We start from the raw sequence: 16105 nt of genomic DNA, 5'->3' as shown, positions 1-16105 counted from the left end.
GCAAAGTTTCTGCTGAAAAATTTGTTGATAGCCATACGGATAAATCTTGTATATAGTAAGCTGTTTCTCCCTCACTGCTTTTAAGATTCTCTATCTCCAACATTTAACATTTTAATTATGCTATATTTTGGTCTCTTTTGGGTTTTTCTTACATGGAACTCTCTGGGCTTCCTGGACATGATGTCTGCTACCTTCCCCAAATTAAGGAAATTTTCAGCCATTATTTCTTCAAATATGTTTTTCTGCCCTTTCTTCCCCCTCTTCTTCTAGAACTCCTATAATGAGAATGTGATTCCACTCAAAATTGTCCCAAAGGTCACTTATGTTATCTTCACTTTATAAAAACTTCTTTTTGCTGCTCTGAGTTCCATCACTTTGTCCTCTAGCTTACCGTCTAACCCACTCTTCTGATTCATGCAGTCTGCTGTTAAATCCCCTTAGCGTATTTCTCAGTTAATTTATTCTACTTCAGCTCTGTGACTTCCATTTTGTACTTTCTTGTATTTTCTCTCTTGGCTGCAGTTCTCACTGTGCCCATCCATTCTTCTCCAAAGTTCAGTAAGTATCTTTATGACCATTACTTTGAGCTCTTTATTAGGTAATTTACTTATTCCCATTTCATTAATGTCTTTTTCCAAGGTTTTTGTCTTGTTCTCTCATTTGAAGATATTCCTTTGTCATTTTGTCTGATTTTGTTTTTTCCCTATGTATTAGGTGAAACAGCTACCTCTCCCAAACTTGAAGAAGTGGCCTTATGTAGGTGACCTGTGAGGCTGAGATGCACAATTACCCCTGACCACCGGTGCTAGGTGCTCAAGGGGAGTCCCAACTGTGACAAGGGTGGCACTGTGGCACACCACTGGCTGTGGCAAGACCATGTCTGTGGCACTGGAGGGGCATGGCACTCACATGGCCAGTAGGGATGCAGCTATGGCTAACGATGGATGGGATGCTTGCCCAGATGGCTGTGGTGGACCTGTGGCATGGGGGGTTGGCGTGTGCCCAGGTTACAGGAAGATTGCCAAATCAGTGCCTGTCAACCCTGGCATTAGCACAGTAGAATGGGATTGTAAAAATGGTACCTTCCAGCACTTTTCTCCTTAAAAATGTCCCAAAAGGTTCCTGCCTTTCTGACATTCACTTTAAGAATAGTAAGTGGGTCTCCTTTACATGTGGCCTAGATGTTTTTCAAGGTGCAACTTTTGTTCTGGGTCCCAGGGTGAGTTGAGTGTGTATGCAAACCCTTTATGAGCAGGTTCTCCATTCCCTAAATTCTATGGTTTTTCTGGACCAGTCTCCATTGTTTTTACATTTTGGTGGCTCATCTCTTTGGTGCAGAACCCAAGGATTGGGGTGCCTGATGAGGGAAACATTCCCTACTCCTCAGGTAAAGTTTCCACATTTTTTAGCTCCCTCCTGTTCATGGGTTGCCACACTGGGGGGTGGGGTTTTTGGTGAAAGTGCATCTCTGTTTCTCCTGTCTTCATCTTGCCTTTAATTTTTGTGGTGGAGTTACTCTCCATCTAGTTTCCAGAACTTTTCCAAAGGAAATTATTCCACATAGAACTGTAGGATTGTTGTGCCTGAGAGGTGGTGAAGTCAGGATCTCCCTACACCTCCAACTTGTCTAAAATACTTTTATGGAATATCCCATTTCCTCTAATATTCCCCATAAAGATAGAATTATGTAGTAGAACACCCATATCAACCAGGCAGTTGCTATTTCAATAGGGCCATACTACAAATAATTGGGGTTTTTTTCATCTCACCGAAAATTGGAAAATATCCTGAATTGCTGTAATAAAGAGTAACATGTTCTTTCTAAAAGCCATTCCAAGGTAGGTATGAGTTCTATTTCTTCTACATCACCTATTTTAGTAACCTGCAAATATAAAGCACAAAACCATGACTTTCTTTTAAAAATATGCACTATTTTAAAGAAATAAAAAAGCCTATGTTTGCCTCATAACTACTTGCTTTTATAATTAAGGTTGTTCTCTATATAATACCTCCACCGCTTCATCTATACCCAAACTTGACTTCCCTTCCCACACTACTTCTATACTTGCCATTTTTCTAATGCTATTTCTCATGCTCCAATAAAGAATAAGAGAAGCTTCTTCCTCACCCTGAGATGCTTTTCACAAATATATGTTCATTTTTTCAGTCTCATAATTTCCACATTTTCTATAAAAGTCATATGTATGAACTCAATTTTAACCACAAAGATGTAGTAGTTTCAGAGGGGCTAATAACCCCATTACCAAGATGCCCTATTTTGACATTCAAGAACCACAGGCCTTTCCTAAGGAATTCCCTTCCTCAGAGTCCCTCTTCCCCAACTGAATGTTAACATTTCCTTAAATTTCTTCTGGCAATAAAAGTACCTCTATATCAGCACATATGTATTTGTGTATTTTTGTTTATATACAAGCTGTTCCTCCCATTTTCAGTTGATAATACACATCAGGGATATATCTCTACACCTGCACCTACAGATCTGCTTCATTCAGATGTGGCCCTACCCTCACATGCTTACAGTATAGTGTATAGTTGGGAGGTTGGGAGAGTAGGGGGAAGCAGACAGACACTAAGAAAACGATCAAAACAAGTAACTGTATAATTACAACTTGTGAGAAGTATGAAAGTGCTATGCAAGAATGTAATAGGGGGTTTCTACAACTGGCAATGAAGTTTCTGACAAGCCTGAGAAACATTTTTTTCTTTTACTATTATAATTCCTATTTTGTCAGCAAATCCCTATAGTTGAGTTTTCTTTTTAAAAAACTACACTTAATAAAGTATTTGACATTAATTGAATCCTTAAACCTGTATCTCTATAAAAAAGAAAAAAACCTTGCTATTAAATAATTTTCTCCCAAAGAGTATCTTAAACACAAACTGTCTCTCAAATGACCAGGTTTATCTGATATACACAAAGATATTCTAAATTGGATAATATTTTTTCATTAGTGGAAAACACCCACTCTATATTACCTTTGAGATAAATGATGCAGTAACAACCCAAAATTCTTTGCAATGTCTAGCTCTGTGGGCAGAGACCACCTGAAGATCATATGGATTATAGAGAACTTGACTATTTTTCCGAGGAAGGCAATATATAAATTCTCCATCATCTTTTAAAGGTTCCTGAAGTCAAAAAAAATAATTAACTTGATCAAATTAATAAAATGACTGAACAGATTCCTCAGTAAATTTAAACAATTTGAGATTAAAATTAAGAGTAATATCACTGAGGAAAGCTGACATCAAATTGTTCCAAAGTTCAACAAGATCAATCTTATGAAAGACATAATATGTAATTTTCACTCTCATAATGTGGTGAGAAATTCATCTATGTGCTTCCCAATGCATGCTTATGCACATGAAGAACTGGCAACATACCTTTAACACACATGCCCCACTTTCAGTAAATTTGCCAACACCAGAAGCCTTTTGACCATGCTATTTTTTTTTTAAAGATTTTGTTTGAGAGAGAGAGCACAAGCAGTGGGGAGGGGCAGAGGGAGAAACAGGCTCCCTGTAGGCTCAATCCCAGGACCCTGGGATCATGACCTGAGCAGAAGGCAGATGCTTCACCCACTGAGCTACCCAGGTGCCCCACCTTTTGAGCATGTTAATCTTTTGGTTTGATAATGATGGTGGCTTAGTATTATAATAATAACTAATATTTGTGAAGTAAAAAGTAAATATTTAATAAATAATAAATGTTTCATACATATTATAACCACAGGAATTTAACCCTGTGAATTTAACCTTTTAAATTACCCACAGGGACACAGGGATGATCATCTTATTTTAAGCTCATAAAACAGATGCAGAAATTAGTACTTTGAGAAATTAGGAAATTTGGGAAAAGTCACAAAGACAGGAAGGGGTAAGTTGAGATGTGAATACAAGTCTGACTAAACCCATGTTCTGAGACAGTGCAATATACTTTTTTTTTAAAGATTTGTATTTATTTATTCATAGAGACACACAGAGAAAGAGAGAGAGAGAAAGAGAGAGAGAGAGAGGCAGAGACACAGGCAGAGGGAGAAGCAGGCTCCACGCAGGGAGCCCGACGCGGAACTTGATCCCGGGCCTCCAGGATCACACCCCAGGCTGCAGGCGGCACTAAACCACTGTGCTACAGGGGCTGCCTGACAGTGCAATATACTATAATGCCCCTTTCTTATTTACCTGGCATTACTGAGAAATCAGCCACTTCATATTAAGAAAAAATTTTAAGTGAAATTTATTTCTTTTAGCTTTGGGACTTTCTAATTACTGGCACTTAAAGTTTCAGATCCAGTTTTTCTTCTAAAAAAGTTTTTGTCCTCCTTAAAATATTGTTACTGTTTGTCTTTACTCATCCCAGGTGTTCACTGTCTTGTTTGTTGTTGTTGTTGTTGTTTAACGATTTATTTATTTGAGAGGTAGGGGGAGAGGGAGAGAGAGAATCTCAAGCTGACTCTGCAGTGAGCATGGAGTCCAATGCAGGGCTTAATATCACGACCCTGAGATCACGATCGAAGCCAAAAAGAGTTGGACATTCAATTGACTGTACAGCCCAAGCACCCCTCTCTGTCTTGTTCTAACCTCTGATATGATATGCACCCAGAAACCTTATGAAGCAAGTTTAAAACCTGTAACTAAAATAAAATAAATAAGCTCTGGGTGATGATTTGTACAGTACAGTGGTCTGGTTACAGTTATGTGGCCACTGGAATCATTTTCGTTCTAATTATGTTCCAGAAAGTTGAAGATACTAGAAACTTAACGTAGACATAATTATCCGAGTGGGTCATGTATGCAATTATATCATCCACTTATTAGAAGCATAGTATGTTTCAATTAAATTGTTTTCCATTTAAAAACATGTATTTTTTTCATATTCTCAACCCTTCCTTTACAAATGAAACATACCCTATTAGTGAGTCCAAGGATATCAAGCCCATGTATACCTATGTGTTTTCTAAACCACCATGCCCACTATATGCCAGATACCATGCCACATTAATTCCTCATTAATTTTTCACAGCTCTCTAGTCTAGAAAGACTAGACTTTCTTTCACAGTCAAAGAAGCTAAAGCTCAGAGAGGTCAGGAACTTGCCCAAAATCACACAGTGAGCAAAGAAATACAGATTCAAAACTGGGCGACTCTGACTCTATAATGCATGGTACTTTGCTTCACATTAATGCTGCCTCTAACAATGATACAAAGACCATTTATCCTCATAGTAACAGTCTAGAGCAGGGATCAGCAAATTATGGCCAGGACTAGGTGCCTACTTCTGTAAATATAGTTTCACTGGAACACAGCCACACCCATGTGTTTATATACTGTTCTTGTTTTTGTACTACCATGACAGAGCTGAGTAATTTACAACAGAGATCAGATAGCCTGCAATATGCCTAAAATATTTATTATCTGGCAATTTTCAGAAAAAGTTAACCTGGCCCCTGGTCTAGAACAACAGTTCTCAATTGTACATGAGAATCACCTGGAGAGTGTCATAAAGTACAGGTCTCTGGGTTCCACCCCCAGAGTCTCAATTCAGAAGGGCTGGGGTGCAGATGAGCATATGTGTGGCTAAGGAGCTCCAAGGTGATGGTGATGCTCATTGCCTGGGGATTGCCCTTTGAGAATCTTTGGTCTAAAAGTAGGACTAGATGATCCTGCCCAATCTTCCATCTCCTGTACTGAAGGGCAGAGGAGGCAGATCTTACTTCTTCTCACTGCTTGTACCCTCTGGTCATGTGACCCTGCACAAGATTAAAACTTCTCCAAAGAGGAAAGAAGAAGGAAATACAAAGATACTGAGACAGAAAATCAGATACCAGGCAGTAAGAGTGAAGATACAGTTATAGAAGTACATTAGAATTTCTTTTCAAATAACAAAAAAATTTGATAAACAGGAATATAAGAGTAGATTCAAATTTCAGGCATATATATCTTATCTGTTCTCCATTCTTGAAATAAGTGAAATGACACTCAACACTTTCATAAGCATTTACTATGAAACAATGATTATAATTTGATATTACTGTAATAATGTCTAATTTTGATGTAATATATTGTGAAGTAAAAGAAATTAGGATACAGTTTTAAATGTTAACTCTTAATAGACATACCTTTAGAATAATCTTCTGAATTGCAATTTTGAAGCTTCTGTACTCCAAATAGTGCTGTGGTAACATTGTCTGCCAACCAAACTTTTCTCTTAGTCTAATAATATGTCTTGTCACATCATCATCCTCTGGTTCTGGTTTGGGACATTAAAAAAATATATATCTAATATAAGTGTGAGTACGGGCATCACTTAATAATGTATAATATTCCAAATATTTCTACATAGAGAAAAAATTTAAATGGAAACTTATACTTAATGTTCATACAAACACTATATAATTGAAAGAGAAAATATAGCTTAAAATTTAATTTTAATAGAAGCTGGAGGAAGGAATATTATTTTTCCATTTAAAAAAGATATTACAGGGACGCAGGGGTGGCACAGTGGTTTAGCGTCTGCCTTCAGCTCAGGGCATGATTCCGGGTTCCTGTGATGGAGTCCAGCATCAGGCTCCCCATAGGGAGCCTGCTTCTCCCTCTGCCTGTGTCTCTGCCTCTCTCTGTGTCTCTCATGAATAAATATTTAAAATATATATATATTACAAAAGACCTAATTTCACAATTGCACAGATAGTTGGCACAAGATGACACTCAAACAGAAGCCAAATGGGGTGGAAACAGCAGGACCAGGAAAGAAGCAATGACGAGGAAAGGCAGGAATATTCTTTCTAAAGATTCTCATGCAATAGACTTCCTTCCCTCCTCCCTTCCTCCCCTATTCCCCCTGCCCCTTCTCTCTTCCTTCCTAAAGTAGGCTCCACACCCAGCGTGGAGTCCAATGCAGGGCTTGAACTCACAACCCTGAGATCAAGGCCTGAACTGAGATCAAAAGCTGGACACTCAACTGACTGAGCCACCCACTTGCCCCTCAGTCTATCTTTCTTGACCTCTTAGCAGCTAATGATTCTCTCCTTCTTGAAACACTCTCTTTTCTTGGCTTTTATTCACCACGCTCTACAGCTCGTCCCCTTAGTCCTTCTGGTTTTCTTGATAAAACTAATCATAGGAAGAGAAGCAACCCAGAAACCATGTTGGCAAAACCAGCAATGCTGTGAAGTTGTTCAAGAATTCTGGTTCTCCAGAAATCACAAACATCAACTGATCAAAACAACTTCTTAGAAACTCAGGACTAATGAGCCTGGAACTGTTGTGTAAAATGGTGTCAGGACCAGGATACAATCCTACACAACCCTAAGAGTAAATTCCTCTTTTAACTTTGTGCCTTACCTGTCTCACCCTAGTCTAGACCCTATCAGTTGCTTAAACACAGAAAGAACTTTAATATATTTAACTGAAAAAATAAAAATAAAAAGCCAGTTACTAATAGGTGTGGAAGAGAGAAGGCAAAGTACTGACGCTTAGGGACAGTACAAACTGCTTATGTCCAGCTGACAGGTAAGCCATGCAGACTAGGACAGAACAGCACGTACCTGTGGAAATCAAAGTAGCGAGGTTATGACATAGGAAAACAGATCGGTAGAACCGATTAGAGTCCAGAGATAGGACCATTTACAAAAGAGAATCTAGTAAGTGAAAAAAGGCATTTCAAATAAGTAGAGCAATCATTAACTGTTATGAATCATAACGGCAAAGTGGTTAGCCATTTGGGAAACTACGCTATTATAGGCAAGCGTAAATTATAGATGGATTATGGCAGTAAGTGTGGAAAAGAAAATTATAGAAGTATTAGAAGAAAACACATAATATATTCCTGAAAAAGAATCAAAGCATGTTAAAAAAAAAAAGAATAATAAATTTAGCTTATTTAAACTTAGCAATTCATACAGATGAAAAGCCACCATAAATAAAGCTAAAGCATAATTGTCAAGTTAGAATAAAATGTTTATAACCTATGTAAGAAGCTACGGATTAATATACCAAATATTTAAAGAGTTCTTCCAATCAATAAAAAATAAACATTTGATAGAAAGATGAACAACTTATATGGAAAGACAAATGGCCAGTAAACACAAAAAATTTTCAACCCCATTAGTAATCAGGAAATCATAAATTAAAATTACAATGAAAAAGTCATTCTCACTCATCAGACTTGCAAAAAATTAAGTTAGGAAACAGCAACTGCTGACCAGGGTATTCCTCTCATGCAATACTGCAAAAGCATAAATTAACACATCCATTCTTGATGGCAATCTGGCGGATTTAATGATAGAGACCACTGGAGAATGGAAGCAATTTAGGACAATTTTAAAATAACAATTCTTCAGAATAAGTAGTAAATTTAAGGAAAATATATATCCTCCAAAATGCTGGGGGAAAATTTTTCTAAAAAGCCAGATTAATGCAAAATATCATAGGTATTTACTAACAACAGACAATATATTATACACCTAACATGGCAAGGTGTGGCACTATCCTTCCATGCTGGGTGCATGGTATGATCCAAAAAAGCAATTCTTTATAACAGAAATATGAGGACACTAGCCTGTATTGCACTTTCACAGTGAGTCAAGAAAACAGGTACCAGAACTAAGGTCAGGAAATTCCAACTTTCAAGAGAAAGCCTTCCAGAGAAAAACCATGAAAAGAAAAAAAGGGAGAGTGAGCAGCATAAAGACTAAATTTATCAGGGCACCTGGGTGGCTCAGCAGGTGGGCATCTGCCTTTGGCTCAGGGCATGATCCTGGAGTTCTGGGATCGAGTCCAACATTGGGCTTCCTGCATGGAGCCTGCTTCTCCCTCTGCCTATGTCTCTGGTTCTCTGGCTCTCATGAATAAATAAAATCTTAAAAAAAAAAAAAAAAGACTAAATTTATTGTGTCTATGTAGAGCCTGACATGGAGCTTGATCCCAGGACCCTGAGATCATGACCTGAGCCCAAGGCAACAGCCCAAATGACTGAGCCCCCCAGGCACCCCACAATATCTTGATATAGACGCAATAAAACCTCATCAGCAAGCAATGGGCTGAACTTCCAGTTCCCTCACCTTCTAATTGTATAGCCTTTAACAAGCAGTATCACAGGACAGAATCTTCAGCAGGAGAAACAGTGAAGACAATAGTTAATGAAGAGTTCCAGCACTTAAGGGTAAAATTACATATCTTTAGGATGAAAATAAAACCTTTAAGAAGTTTAATGCAGGGGCACCTGGGTGGCTCAGTCGGTTAAGCATTTTGAGTAGTGATTTTGGCTCAGGTCACAATTTCAGGATTGTGAGATCAAGCCCACGTTGGGTTCCACTGTCAGTGGGGAGTCTGCTTGGGGTTCTCTCTCCCTCCCTCTGCCTCCTCCCCCCACTCTCTCTCTCAAAAAAGTTTAAAACAGAACTTCTGCTGCTTTGGAGTTTAAAATGTTTAAGTGATGATACTATTCCACCATGTGAATGTCCTCATAATGAAAGATAATATATAAAAATTGTCAAATGAATAATACTGCTAGTAAATATTGTGTTAATTCCAAGGAGAAGGATCACTGCAGACTAGGGACCTTACTGAAAGCTTTATAGAAGTCTCATAAAAATGGATCTTAACATAAGGCTTGAGAGGAGCAAAAAGAGAAAAGAGGACATTTTAGACAAAAAGTCATCTTAAAAGGGAGAGAGAGTAAATTCCAAAAGCACACATCAACATGAACCACCTGAAAAGGACAGGTTACAAAAAGACACAGATGTTTTATTGTGCAAAACATCACATATGTGCATATTTCAAAACTTTCACTGAAGTATAATATACATACAAAAAAGTACAGGTATAATTCATAGGCATACAGCCTAATGTACTTTCAGACATTAATATACCCTTGAACCAGCACACCAATCAAGAAAAAAAGCAACACTAGCACTCCTGAAGTCTGCCTCAAAACCCTGCCCAGTTCATCCCATTCCCACAAAAGTAACCACTGACCTGATTTCTAAGATTAGAGATCAATTCTTTCTAGTGTTTATGTATTCTTCTATATCTAGCTTACTCTGGTCAATACTGTGGTGTGTGCTTCTGCATACACAAAATAATGCCATACATTTTATGGATGTATTAGTTATCTATTGATGTATAAGCAGCTATCCTGAAATTTAGAGATTTAAAACAAATATGTATTATCTCACACTTTCTATGGGTTAGGAATTCAGTTTCCCATGAGGTTGCAATCAAAATGTCGGTTAGGGCTACAATCAATCCTCTAAAGGCTTTTCTGGAGCTGGAGGACCCCTCTCCTGGACAGCTCCAGCACATGGCTACGGCACACAGGTCATCTCAGCTTTTCCTTCACACGGACCTCTCTGTAGGGTTGTGCAAATGTCTCACATGACCCTGGTGTCCCTCAGAGAGTGAGCTAGCTGGAAGAGTATGTAGTAGAAGGGACTACTATGCCTGTTATGACTTAGTCTTGGAGGACACACCATCATTTCCACTGCCACATCCTACTCTGTAGAATTGTAGACTATCATATCCACTGTATTACTAGCTAGAACGGAGTCACTAAGTCTGGCCTTCATTTAAGGGAAAGGAGTAAGGCTCCACCTTTTGAAGGATGGAGTATCAAAACACACATGGACACATTTTTAAACTCCCACAATAACTATAAATGTAGACAATCCATGGAAAGGACAGCCACTCATGTCAATGTGACTATCAGCTGGACCTCCTGTAACTGAGGACAGGGAGTGGAAGGGGGAGCACCTTGAGCTAACTTGTACCATTTTACTTCTGTACTTGCTTCCTGTTGCCATGTAACAAACTACCACAAACTGGTGCTAAGACACTACATGTTACACAGGTCAGGTGTCTAGCAAATTTCAGCTAGGTCCTGTGCTCAGGATGTCACAGGGCTGAAATGAACATGTGAGTGGATGATGCCCTCATCTGGAGACACAGCTAGGGACAGAACTGCCTCCTAGCTCCCCTAGGTTGTTGGCAGAACTCATTTCCTTGTGGCTGCATGATGAGGCCTCCATCTTCTAGCTAGTGGCTGGCCAGCTACTACTGTTGGCCCCTCTCCACAACCCCTTCAAAGGCAGCAGTGTGGCATCTACTACTGCTCTGGTCTTTTTTAAAGGTTTGTCAGATTAGGGCAGGCTCGCCCAGGAAAATCTCCTTTTGATTAACAAGAAGTCAGCTGATTAGAGGTCTTATTACATCTCAACAATGTGAGAGAGACTGACCTAGTCCTAGAAGCAATGCTCCACCATACTCACAGATTTTGCATCACTCACCAGGAGGGAGCGGAGTAGACAAGGCATGAACCACCACACTCATGTGGTTTTGTGCTCTGGGAGGCATTTACCATAGTGAGGAACTTCTTTTTTAAAAAAACGAAGTCTGGTTAAGTGAGGAAGTTTAGGTGTCAATAGTTTTATGACTAATCTGCCTTGGACTATGGTATATTGGTGAAACTTAGAAAAGTTTTCCTTTTCCTGTCAAACTTAATAAAACAAATAAGAATTTCAGGTACAGAGAAAGCACAAACTGGAAAACATTAGTGAGGAAAATCAGTGTAAATGAATTATTTATTTGGGAATTTAAACTTTATGTCAAAGACACAAAAGAATTAAATTTAATGATACCACAAAATCTTACTCAAAGGATAAAACAAAGCCATACAACTTTATTTATAATTCTATAACAGTAACCTTCAGAGATTGTTTCTAAGAACATAGTGTACAATTTTTCAATCTATTGATAGTTTAGGTTTTCAAAAAGATTTTTAAAAAACAGTTCTTTAAGCAACCAAACACATAAAATTCAGTAAGATTGTTTCTTCGAAAGTCAGTGTTCTATTCAAACACATAAAACCACAAAATTATCAGGAAAAAAGTGTAGTATCTTCTAAACAATCTGGGTCAGTGATACTACGTACCTATTCTATCATATGACACAAGCCTTTTTTTCTTAAATTCTGGACAACCATGAGTTTGATCCTTTTTTCCCTTTGGTTTTTCTTCCTTCTTACGAGAAACTGGTTTTGAAGATTCTTGTTGAATTCTACTTTTTTGAAAGTAATCTGAAAGCAAAAGCATTATTAACTGAGAAACCAGCAAGAACTATAAATAATACCAGGGCAATTCTACACACCAGGCCATACAGTCAGTCGATCATGAAATAATTTCAGTTTTGAAGAGCATGGGCTCAGAGTTAGACTGCCTTTGTTCCAAGCAGTTAGAAGCTTTACCACTCAGTTCCGTGATTTATTTCATAAGTAACCCATCTACCTTTCTTTACCCACCTGTGAAACAAGATCTGTTACAGTGAGAACCTCATAGGGTGTTACCAGAATTAAGTTAATCAATGTTTACAGCACACAATAAGTGCGTACAAAGATAAATGTTAATTTTATCATTACAAGAAGTCTTTAAAATGTGAATTCTCATGCAAAAAAATAACAAAATCCTTTTGTTAACTCTAATTTGCTAACTGCAGCCAAAAAATGCTTAGATACAAATGTAAAAAAGATTCTTCTGTTTCTCAGATTCTTCCCTGACTTACCTGATTCGTGGATTCTCAGCATGAAGAAGAATGGGGAAATTACTGAAAATGCAGTTTTTCAAAAGCTAATAAATTTTACACTTTTTCATTGATTTAACAGAGATTTATGTGGTATACAGCACAGAGCTTCAATTGAGTAGGGATGAGACACAGAATTACAAACAAAATGAGTATAAGTGAGATAGCCAGCAAAGTTCTACTTCACCCAATAAAACTAAATGAGAGGAGAGACAAGACAGGATAAGATAGAGAGAAAGAAGACATCCTGTTTGTATAATCAGAGAGCACACACCCATCCTGCTCCACGAAATCAAATGTTGAATGAATGGTAAGGTTTTTCATTGACAGGGCTAGGGGTGAGAGTAAGGTCTTGTTCAGGAGACCACACAAGGAAATGTGTGCTTCAGTGGAAAGTCTGAGAGAGAACCTTGCAAACCTTCCTTTCTCCCTAAAGGCTCTTCCAAGAGTTTCTCACACTCACTCCCAAGCCTTAATTGGAACCCAGAGACTTCCCAGACCTCAGGAATGTGCAGCCCTCCCAAACAATGGTTGTTAACATGCCTGCACTCCAAATGCCTCCAAAAGCCTCCATAGGGCTTGTTTCCTTCCCTGCTCCTACTCACCACTTGCAAATCCTTACAACTCGCCCTAAAAAAAAATCCTACTCCCCCAAAGCTCAAGCTTTTTATGGCATCATACTCATCTTTGTTGGCCTCTCTGCCAACTGCCTGGCCACTCAACTGCTCTGGAGCCCTGACTCAGGGAGGGCTTACTCTGGCTTCAGCCAACCACTCCTGAGATTACCCACTAGAGCCTGTCAGCACCAGCCTCTCTCCTTCTAACCTGCTCAGTACTCCCAATTTTCATTAGCTCATCAGCACCTCCAGTTCACGGCCCCATTACTATCCATCCTCCTTCTGTTTATTTTCATGTCTCTTTATCCCACAGAAATTACATTGTCTTTCAACACTCTGGCCAATACCCTCAACTCTTTTATCTTCTCTCCATGGCAGAACAGTGGCCCTGGAAGAATCCAACTCTATGTGCTCAGTATGCCTACGTCTGCACAGCCCAGCGCTGTTAGACAAATACCCAAGAATGAGTGGATTGGTAACTTCCGAAATCCACTTTAATGAATCACAAACTGACCCTGAACACTAACCTGAAATCCTGTTTGCCTGGCTCACCTGCCCTTCTGGCTTTTCAGCCTAGCTCAGTCTCCATGCACTACAAACCCCCGAACCTACACCTCCAATCTCTCTACTTCACCTGACCCTCATGCCTACTGCCCCAGGCACATAAAGTCATCAGATGGGAATTCCTTCAACATGCCTGTGCTAAGTCTGACTTCATAAATGAGGTGTTTCTCTCCCCATCCAAACCAATCCTTTCAGCCTTTCATTTGGACCCCACCCCTCTCATTCCTACAGCATTAACCATTCCTCTTTTTCTTTGTGTATCCAGCTTCCAACATAGAGCTTGAGCTGCCATCAAGTTTCACCTGCTCCTAGACCACACTTCCCTCTAGTTGGTGAGTTCTATCTCACCTTTCTCCACAACGTTATCAGTATTGTTACTTTTGACATCTTTCTTTTTTAAAATTAAGATATAATTGACAACATTACTTTCTGGTGCACAACACAGGATTTGTTATTTGTACATATTGCAAAATGATCATGAGTCTAGCTAACATTAATCACACAGTTGCCATTTTTTCCTTGTGATGAGAACTTTTAAGATTTACTCTTAGCAACTTTGAAATTTACAACACACTATTAACAATCACCATGTTGTATGTCCTGTCCTCATCATTTTTAACTAAAAATTTATATATTTGACGACTTTCCCTCATTTTATCCACTCCCAACCCCTGCCTCTAGAACCACCTGTTCTACCCATGAGTTTGGTGGTTTTTTTAGATTCCACCTGTAAGTGAGATCATATTGTCATACTTTGTCTTTCACTTATTTATTTCACTTGGTACAATGCTGCCAAGGCCCATCTATGTTGTCACAAATGGCAAGATCTCATTTTCTTATGACTGAATAATATACCATTGTGTATACATATCACAGCTTTTTTATCCATTCATCCATCAAGAGTTTATTTCTGTCTTGGAAGTAACATTGCAATGAATGTGGGGATATAATACAGCTTTCTGAGAGTTTTCATTTCTTTTAAATAAATATGAAGAAAAGCAATTACTGGATCATATGGTAGTTCTAATTTCTTGAGGAACCTCCATACCATTTTCCACAGTGGCTTCCATCAACTTATGTTCCCACCAACAGAGCACAAAGGGTTCCCTTTTCTCCACATTGTTACTAACACCAGCTCTTATCTTTCAATAATAGCCATTCTAACAAGTGTGAGGTAAACAGCTCATTCCAGTTTTGATTTACATTCTCCTGATGATTACCTTGGCCATCAGGTCCTCCGTTTTTAGTTGGATTAGTTTGGGTTTCTTTTGGCTATTGAGTAGGAGTTCTTTATATATATTTTGGATATGACACCCTTATTAGATACATAATTTGCAAATATTTTCTCTCATTTCATAGTCTTTTCATTTTGCTGTTTTCCTTCAGTGTGCAGATTTTTGGTTTGATATAGTCTCAGTTGTATTTGCTTGTTACTTTTGCTTTTAATGTGAAATCCAAAAATAGATCACTGCCAAGACCAATCATCCAGGACATTTCCACTTATGTTTTCTCCTAGGAGTTTCATGCTTTTAATGTATTGTTGAATTTGGTTTGCTAATATTTTGTTGAGAAATTTTGCATGTTCCTCAGGGATATTGACCTGTAATTTTCTTTTCCTATGGCAACTTTGTCTGATTTTGATATCGGGGTAATAATGAGCTTGTAAACTGAGTTTGGAAGTGTTCTTACCTTTGGAAGAATCTGAGAAGGATAGGGATTAATCTTCTTTGAATGTTTGGTAGCATTCATCAGTAAAGCCAACTGGTCTTGGACTTCTGTTTGTGGATTACCGATTCAAATTCTTAATAGTGACTGTTCTGTTCAAATTTTCTATTTCTTCATGATTCAGTTTTGGTAGGTTGTAGGTTTCCAGGAACTTGTGCATTTATTCTGGGTTATCCAATTTGTTGGCACATAATTGTTTATAGTGCCTCTGATCCCATGGTATCCACTGTAACATCTCCTCTTTCTCGTTTTATATATTTGAGTCTTTTTACACTTATGTGATTCTTGCTAAAGGTTTGTCAAGTTTATCTTTTCAAAGAATCATCTTTTAGTGTCATTGGTCTTTTCTATTGTCTTTTTAGTCTCTATTTCATTTATTTCTGCTCTGTTATTCTTTTCCTTTTACTAACCTTTGGCTTTGTTCTTTTTCTACTTCAATTGTTTGAGATTTTTCTCATTTATCCAAGTAGGCCTGCACTGCTATGAACTTCCCTTTTCTAACTACTTTGCTGTATCCTGTAAGTTTTGGTACTTCCATATTTATTTGTCTCGGGTATTTTGTTGTTGTTTTTTGTTGTTTTTTTCCCCAGTGTTCTTTTTGGAACT

At 38.3% G+C, this 16105-nt stretch overlaps 1 protein-coding gene across 14 annotated transcripts in view; it reads right to left on the bottom strand.

Moving 5' to 3' along the window:
- The window catches only part of DNAH14 (dynein axonemal heavy chain 14), a 325158-nt gene that overhangs the window by 280650 nt on the left and 28403 nt on the right, over window positions 1-16105 (bottom strand). For all 14 annotated transcript variants that reach the window (XR_013381670.1, XM_077901271.1, XM_077901270.1 and 11 more), the window contains exons 4-7: window positions 11950-12093; window positions 6140-6270; window positions 2998-3150; window positions 1770-1882 (exon numbers count right to left, since the gene is read on the bottom strand). Coding sequence is in view for 13 of the 14 variants with exons in the window: in XM_077901271.1 (XP_077757397.1) it covers window positions 1770-1882; window positions 2998-3150; window positions 6140-6270; window positions 11950-12093 (541 nt within the window). In the remaining variant the exon portion in view is untranslated. The remainder of the gene's footprint in view (window positions 1-1769; window positions 1883-2997; window positions 3151-6139; window positions 6271-11949; window positions 12094-16105) is intronic.

The sequence above is a fragment of the Canis aureus genome, chromosome 6 (genome assembly GCF_053574225.1).
Source record: "Canis aureus isolate CA01 chromosome 6, VMU_Caureus_v.1.0, whole genome shotgun sequence".
In the NCBI taxonomy this organism is placed as follows: domain Eukaryota; kingdom Metazoa; phylum Chordata; class Mammalia; order Carnivora; family Canidae; genus Canis; species Canis aureus.
The sequence above is the reverse complement of the archived record's forward strand: the minus strand, read 5'-3'. Positions and strand labels throughout refer to the sequence as shown.